The 8,848-nt window shown below is 43.5% G+C and overlaps 1 protein-coding gene across 1 annotated transcript; it reads left to right on the top strand.

Annotated features, from left to right (window-relative positions):
- Positions 1 to 676: 676 nt before the first annotated feature.
- On the top strand, positions 677 to 1,754 carry LOC148696962 (uncharacterized). The gene is made up of 3 exons (XM_088693413.1): positions 677 to 782; positions 1,024 to 1,172; positions 1,329 to 1,754. Exons 1-3 carry the CDS (start codon positions 677 to 679, stop codon positions 1,752 to 1,754), a joined length of 681 nt encoding a protein of 226 aa, XP_088549539.1.
- Positions 1,755 to 8,848: the final 7,094 nt, after the last annotated feature.

Below are 8,848 nucleotides of genomic sequence, written 5' to 3' on the forward strand. Positions count from 1 at the left end.
TGACTAGAGCTTAAAAAATATTAGTGTTGACTCCATATGCTACATACCGACCGACCGAGTTCTTGAAAAGATTGGTGTTAGTTCCAATATAAGGACTTAGCCAGTTCTCCATGTGAGAATTGGTTTCCCTTGTGACCCTATGTGGGATCACTCGTGAGGGGGAGTGTTGAAGAATAAGATCTTACATTAGTCTTATGTGTATATATATTTGTTAAGGCCAATTTGTTTTAGACTATATATTTGTTAAGATTTTGGAGTTGGGCCAATGGTCCACTACTAATCAGACTGATATTTTTATAATTTAATCAAATGCACAAACTGTTAAGTTTTGAGTTTCATCACAAAAAAAACCTCGATATTTTGGAGTTCAGCTATCTTTCATTCAGAAGATGGGCCTGTAAAGCACGATAATACGCCTAGCAGAGGTACTCTCCAGATTCAATGGATACACCTCAACTGCTATTGGCAACATAACACTCGACATGAGAAAACCACTAGTAGTCTCAAAGCAGACGTTCATCATAGTCAGCGACTCGGCTCCCTATAATAGGATTCTAGGAAGGCCCTGGCTAGTGAAATTGGGCCCTGTAAGCTTTGTTGAGTACCGGAAAGTTTGATTATGCATCCGAGGAAAATGAGTCGGAGAAATCAAGGTAGACCAAGCTGCATCTCGACAATGTACGGTGCAAATGCTGAAAGAATCAAAGAAGAAGCCCTTCACCCCCGTATGAGCTATCGAGGTTTAGAAGGTCAAGCCTGCCACCAAATAGCAGCCACAACAGGTGGATCAAGATGATGACGCTTAGAAGTACACGCCGACAAAAGAAAAATGGTGGAAGCTAGAAGAGGATGCCGAATACATCATTCTTGATCCCAAGCAACCAAAGAAAATGGTTAGAATCGGCTCACGATGGAGCCCAGCCGCATTCAACAAGAAAATGGTTAGAATCGGCTCACGATGGAGCCCAGCCGCATTCAACCGTTTCCTCTTTTGTTTAACCAATCGATGTAAGCCATTTTCAGGCATCAAGAGGGCAAAAAGAGACAAGTATGACGACAAGTGCGAGAAAGCATTTCAAGACTTGAAGAGATATTTGACATCCCTTCCGCTACTATCCAAGCCAGAAGCAGCCAAGGAATTATACATCTACTTGGCAGTCTCAGACGTAGCAGTAAGCTCTGCCCTCATATGAGAAGAGCTAAGGGCCTAACTACTAGTATTCTACACTTCTAAAGCTTTCCTCGATGTGGAAATGAGATGCTCGAGGATTGAAAAGCTAATTTTGGTGCTAATTGTTGTAGCTCGGAAGCTCAAACCATACTTTCAGGCACATACAGTCATCGTTTTAACTCAGTATCCCCTACGATCTATTCTACATAGTCCATATGCTTCTCAACGAGTGATGAAGTGGGCGTTGGAACTCGGTCAATACGACTTGGTTTACCGACCCTACACGGCGATAAAAGCTCAGGCATTTGCAGACTTTATAATGGAGTTCACTATCGGCCTAGAAGACATAACAGCACAGGCTAAAAACGCTCCCGAAGTAGCCGAGCATGCCCTGGTGACCCAAACTCTTTCACACAAAGACTTTTGGCCCCTGCACATCGACGGTTTATCCAACTACAAGGGTTCTAGAACAGGCTTAGTTCTCATCACCTTAGACGGCTCAATGGTCGAACAAGTAATCACTCTAGGCTTTATGGCATTAAACAACGAAGTAGAGTATGAGGCTTTATTGGCAGGCCTTTGAATGGTACAAGATTCGGCAGTAAAGAAGCTCACAATCTATTTCGATTCTCAGCTCATCAATAGCTAGACTATCGGGAAATATGCAGCAAAGCATCCAAAGATGGCACTATACCTTTAGAAGGTACGAAAGCATCTTGAGATGTTTCAGACTTACACCCTCACACAAGTGCCATGGGCAGATAACACTCAAGCAGACGCCCTAGTAGCCTTAGGCTCCACTTTGGACTACCAGTTCAGATGCTCAATCCCAATCGAGTATTTGGGAAACTCGAGCATAAAAGAAGAACCAACAGCTGTGATGTTACAAGTCAATACAAGCTTAAGATGGCAAGATCCCATCATCGACTACCTAGTCAATGAGACACTCCCTGCAGAAAGATTGGAAGCTAGGAAGCTCAAAATAAAGGCGGCACACTAATACATGTGGAACGACATTCTCGTTCGAATATCCTTTTCAGACCCACATCTACGCTGCTTAGCGCATCCCTAGGACTTGAAAGTTTTAAGCTCGATCCATAAAGGTGTTTGTGGAAACCAATCAAGAGGTCGATCCTTAGCACATAAGGTCTTCAATGCCAGCTATTACTACCCACCGTGCATCAAGATGCTAAGGAATTTGTTCAAAAGTGCGATAGCTGCCGACGCTTCAAGCCTGTACCTGTACTGCCTGTCACAAGCTCCACCCGCAGATAAGCCCATGGCTTCCTGGTAGGGCCTATGATGCCCGCTACTGGGGCAAGAGCATGATGATCGTGCCTACCGACTACTTCACTAAGTAGGTAGAAACTGAGTCCATGACTACCACTACTCAATCAGACATAGAGTGCTTCATATGGAAGAACATCATCTACTGATTCGGCATCCCTCAATCTACAGTCACTAACAACAGCCTGCAATTCATGGGCAAAGACTTGGTGAAGTTCTTACATATATATGGTGTTAAGCAGCATATACTGCCAACTTTGGAGCATAACAGAAAGAAGATGGCCATAAATCTACATCTGGCAAAGGAGGAACGTGAGAAGGTTATCACACGCATTGTAGCCTACCAGCAGCGGCTCCTCTCCAGCTATAACAAAAGGGCAAAGATCCTACAGTTTCAGCCTGAAGATCTAGTTTTAAGAAAATCATTCATCACTGCCTGAAGAGAATGCTCCAAAAAGATGAATCCTATATGGGAAAGTCCATACAAAGTAAGCAGAACAGGCGGTAATGGTAGCTACACCCTCACCACCATGAACGACAAAGAGATCGATAAGCAGTGGAATGCTTATAACCTGTAGAAGTACTACACATGGCCTCCCACTTCTTCTTGAGCCCTACTCGGATGAAATAAAGCTCAAAAACTCAAGCAGCTTGATGAGCACTACCTCGCAAGCCGATGACTATCTAGTTGTTACACAGTTTCTACATTTCAACTAAGTTTGATATCATTCTTCTCATTTTTCAACGAAGATTTCTAAAGTTATTCATCATTTGGCTTGATTGCATATCTGCAACAACTATCTACTCCTGTTCTCATTGAAAATTACGCCCAATCAGGGATCTATGACAAAAATTGCACCTCCCCTTGGAGACCAACCATGCTCTCACCCTAGGAAAGGGTAAACTACGCACTCTAAATATCCAGACGTGGATAGGTCAGGTTGCCCTGGTGTAACTAGAGCACCATGCCCTGCGCCGGCATCCTTAAAAGTAGCCACAATGGTCTTTTTCAAGGCTTAGCTAGATTGAAAGATTTTAGGCCTTTGGCTTGATCTAGGGGAACTCGAGCCTCAGATACGGAGGAGGCACGGTGCGCAACTCACCCTTTGGATGATTGCCAATGAAGATGGACCGCAGCTAAGCATTCTTAATGTGACAAGCTGCTGGCAACCCTCAGCTAAGCATTCTGTATATGACCAACTAGCAATCTTCGTGTCACGGAATAATATTTCCTCTACCCGTTCGGGGAACATCCTTTTTGAGCATCCGCAATGTGACTAGCTAGCATTCGCAGCTGAGAATCCTTGGTGCAATACAAAAATGATCTCTGCGAAGATACATAATTCTAGCTTCGGCTACACGCACGGGGTTCACGCGGTTGAGAATCCTTGATGTGACCAACTAGCGTAAATAGCTAAGCATCTTGTATGTGACCAATTAGCCATCTCTGTGCATCCTTGGAAACCTAAAGCTGCTACCAATTCAACGAGTAGCCTACAGTTTCTGGAAAATCCGTGGGAACCTAAAGCCACTGCCTATTTAACGAGCAGCTTATGGTTTTTGGAAGGTACCTGGGAACCTAAAGTCGCTACCAATTCAACGAGCAACCTACAGTTTCTGGAAGATACCTGGGAACTTAAAGTAGCTACCAATTCAATGAGTAGCTTACGGTGTTTGGAAAATTGCCTACGGTACACCCTTCGAGCAGTTAACCGCATAAACCTATACAACCGCACAATCTTGTGAAAGGTTAACAGGTTAGTGCGCACATGCACTGCCTAGTGCAAAACAACCCCCTTGGGTTCACACTGATTCCTAAAGTGTTGTGCTACTTGCTACGCAACCTACATTATTGGTTACATAAAGTGCAAAGTGTTCTTTTGAACCACACACTTTTGATGCAAAAGGGTAGCGAATTTCGTGTCCTAGCAATCTTTAGTATCTTGTGATGTACGCCACACAGCTCAAAGGATTGGAGAAATGATAACCAACTAAGCAGCCAATGGTCAGGGGGTAACAATGCAAGATAAACCTCAGTAGTTCAACGCTTTATAAGATCGAAGCTAACAACTGAGCAGTCACGTAGACTCGTCTGCTTCTATAAGTAAGGCGCTTGACTACTGGATCTCTGGTAACAGCTTCGTAGAGATCCTAAGCTTAGATCAGCAATCACATAGGTCATGCAAGCCCGTCTGGTTATTAAAAAGCAGTGTGCTTCGCTAACGACCTAATGGTTCAAGATCTAGTAGACCACCGATACAAAACATGCAACTATAGAGGTCGTTCGACCTTGCAAGTTAGAAGTTTCAAAAATGCCTCAAGCAAGCAAAGAATCACACCTGGCAACCCGAAGTTGGTGCCTAAAACAATGAAGATGGGCTTGACTGATTTGTTCAAAGTAGCCTGCTCAGTTGTTCATTTTACGGCTAAAGCTTGAAGCAAGGCAAAGAGACAAAGATGAATGAAGCGAAGAAAACAGTTTATTAATTTCTAGGAAATTGGTAAACTGGCACAAAGGCTAACAGAGTTCAAGCAAAAGAAAAAGCAAAGTAGGAAAGGAAAAGAAACTAAATCCTAAAGTATATCAAAATAGATTACTCCTCAACAGCTTGGACATCTTCAACAGCCACATCGCTCCTAGCAGCATCAACCTCTCACACTTCATCTACAGCTGCCTTATCCTAAGAAGCATTGTCACAAGCCGCCTTTGCCGGGGTAGCACCACCTTCGGCCACACCTACCTGGGAAGCCTGATCCTCGGCTGCTCTATCAACAACGCTCTCGAATGAAAACTTAAGTAGATCCTTAGAAGAAATAACAAAAAGCTCGAGGTCCTTATCAGATAAGGCGTAGTCAGATGGCTTGCCAATGAAATTATTTATATAGTTAAGCTTGTAGAAGTTAGCCTGACCTTAGGCAAAAACAACCTCAAAACTGGACTTCTCGTTCTTCAGCTATTTATTCTCCTCAATCAAGTTAGTACGAGCATTTTGCAACTCATCTAGTTTCTTCTTCGGGTTTTTGCTTGCAAACAATGCTCTTTGTAGCTCCACTTCCTTGGGCTCAAGTCTACTGATGGCTTTCTTGAGTCGAACAATGTCATTATGCATAGCGAGCATCTTTACATCCTTGAAATCACTTACAGACCAAAAATCTGAAATGGCATGCTCAAGGTCCTGCACTAGCAATGCTTGGACTTCAATCTCATTCTCTGCAGCACTATAATTCCCCGAGTTAAGCCTTCAAGTCACTTATCTCTTGGCGAACAGTCTCAAGTTGCTGAGCAGTAGGGGCAAAGACATTAGATCCCTTCAAAAAGGCAAGTTCAGACTCCAACTCTTTAATTTCATACACTTGTATTGGGCTGCCAAGATCACAGATTTCTGCATCATAGCAAGCAAGGAACCCCTCCGTGAGTGAGTTTTACACCTTGTAAAGAAACTGGAGTCGACAACCTTGGTCATGCCATCAATAAACTTGGCACATGTTTCTGTGTCCTCAAGTTGATCGAGCTTCAACAACGCATGGATCTCGAAAAACTCCATTAAGGCTAGTTTAGCAAGCTAATCATAGTTGCTCATGAGGGCAGGTGCTTCATTCTCAATAGAAGGGGCTAAGTCTTGCATCGCCTTGGCAGTAGAATCGCCATCCTCATTCTTCGCCGCAGCACGCACCTCAAAAATCAGTTCAGACTTAGACGTGGAGGGCTGTCTCGGAATAAACTCGAGCACAGGGGGCATGGCAGAACTCCTCCGTTGCACAATCTTGTGAGCAACAACTTTAACAATCCTCGGAGCAGCAGGCTTCACAGGCTCAGATCCAACAACCTCTTTTTTCCCCTTAGAAGAAGTTAAGTTAATCACGAGCCTCCCAGCAGTGGACGAACACTCGCGAACAACAGAGGAAGTCTTCAATTTTTTCTCCACCGACAGCTCTCGAGTAGGCGACGAAGAAGACTGAGTAACCAACGCCACTCACAATGTTTAGCAAGCATCCCTAAAGTGATGTGCAACTTCTTCATGTCAGGAGAAGTCTTGGGAGTTGAACTGAATTCTAAATCTACATAAACAGAGGAGAACAAGTAAGAAGGCAACTCAACAAAAGTATAAAGCAGCTTAGAGACTAAACAACCTACTTACCATCGATGAAAGCAGTAGGAATACGCAGGAGTCAGATTCCTACTCTTAGCTTAAGTGATTGAAGTACCTATGGCAGGTCCTCAGCTGCCCAACACCATCGATGTGACCTATGTCAAAAAAGTACCCAAACTCGTTGGCAGTCAAGTCCAAGTCAAAGAACCTGCTTAAGTTGTGGAACCCCACCAACATGCGGACCACGTTTAGAGGACATTGAGCAGAAGCACACTTCATGGAGTAAATCACCTCTTGGAAGAATCAAAGCATAAGAAAAATGAATCGTAATATGAAGTAGTAGGGGTGAAACTTGATAATTTCCTAGACCCACACGGTTCACAGCTGCTACCATCCTTGACCTACTTCAAGCGAACCCCAAACGGAATTGCGTGCTTAAACAACTCAAGGAAGTCTTTGAACTACTCATCGGAACCTACCTTCACGTGAGCAGCCATAAAGTAGCCTAGCTTACTTGCAGATTCGCCCTGACGATACAACGACGGAATAAATTCATCATTCTTGTGGCTCAAGGAAGACATGTTCGAAAAATCCTACAACAGCGTAAAGAAAAATTATTAGAAGACTGCTCGAAGAAAAAAAAAATGGAAAAATTGCATAGAGCAGCGCACCAAGTCGTAGCCCAGTTGGCTGCTTCATGGATCCAGCACGACAGGCCTTTTTTTCTCTCTTGGCCCAACATGCCTTTTTTTCTCTCTCAGCCCAACAGGCAGGAGGCAGGCCGCCTCCTATCACCTTTGGCCCAAATGGCCTTGCGGCCCAAACTAGCTGAAGAGGGGCTAATGCCCTCGTGCCTCCATCTCTCTCCCGCATCTCTCACCGATGCATGAGTTCAAGCCCAGCAGCCCAAGAGCCAAGTCGAGCAACACATAGGCCCAAGCCCAGCACCGGCTTTCCTCTTCCGCGCTTAAGCCAACGTGATGAGCTGACTTAGCCTCAACAGTGTGCCAAGCCAACCTAGATGCTATGACAGTAGCCCACGGCTGCAGTTTTGCCACCTCCTAGACCCCCATTGAGCCAAAATTCAAGCCCTGAGACTCCAAAAAATCAAGAAGAATGAGAAAATTAATTTTTTTCTTACCTTGGAGAATAAGAAAAGTAACAGAACACAATTCTTTGCACGGACATGTGAAGATTGCTAGGGGAGGAGGAACAAATATCCTCTAGCTTTCTCTCTTTCTTGCTGGGTTTTAATTGCACTCCAAAATTATTTAACCCCCTGCTTAACACATACTTAAATAGGTTTTGGTGGCAATTACATTCCCTTTCCAAGAAGAATTTAAATTCCAAATTAAAGAGGGAATCTACATCAAATTGGGATACAAACTCCACTGCAGCTTTGGATTCCTACACCTCCTACCTTTTCCTACGAGCAACCCAGTAGGTGTGGGGGCATTTGTGGAGCCAAAAATAATCCCAAAAAATATGGAGCTGACACATGGATTATTCCCCAAGAAAGACAAGATAAACCCTATTAAATGAGTAAGGATCAGTCTCATTCACCATGCATAACTAAGGTAGAGCAAATAGAGATCAATGAGTGCTCAAGGCACCCCTGCCCGTTGGAAAAGTCAAAGGTATTTATGATAGAATAATTCCTTATTCTTATCATAAATACATTCCTAATCAGATAAGACATCTTTCAAGTAAGTAATCCTAGTTCCATTTATTTACGATATTCACCTAATTACTTCAAGATATTTATTTACACAAATATCTTGGAATATTCCCATTTAAACAAAAGCCTAGGGCTAGCCACCCCTAACCCCTAAAGGGCCAGCCCATCTCCTCATTTTCTCCTATAAATACACTTTTTATCTCCAAAATTCAGGAGGCTTTTTGCTACCCACAAAAACTCAAATACACTCTTCTTAAAATTCTAACTTTGGCATCAGAAATTCTTCGCCCAATCTTAGGAATTTCATCGTGGGTGCGTGAGGCTTTTGGCCTTAATCTTAAGTGTTATTATTTTACAGGTGTGGATTCATCAATCAAAGGAATAAGGAAATTTGCATCCACAAGCTGCTGGCCATACTCATGGTTGTCCAAACCTTATCTTGGCCTTCACCAATGGCTACTGCTCCTGCTTTTCTCTAGTTACAAACGTCAAGGCAGATCACAGTTAAGAACTAGGTCCCTCTTCTTGTGGCCCTAAAGTCAAACTACCAATTCTAGAAGGAGGATGCATGTAACGCCCCAACCTGAAAATTTATTTCGGAGACTAAATATGGTGATAGGC

The sequence above is a fragment of the Pyrus communis genome, chromosome 5 (genome assembly GCF_041283825.1).
Source record: "Pyrus communis isolate YQ-2024b chromosome 5, ASM4128382v1, whole genome shotgun sequence".
Taxonomy (NCBI): Eukaryota; Viridiplantae; Streptophyta; class Magnoliopsida; order Rosales; family Rosaceae; genus Pyrus; species Pyrus communis.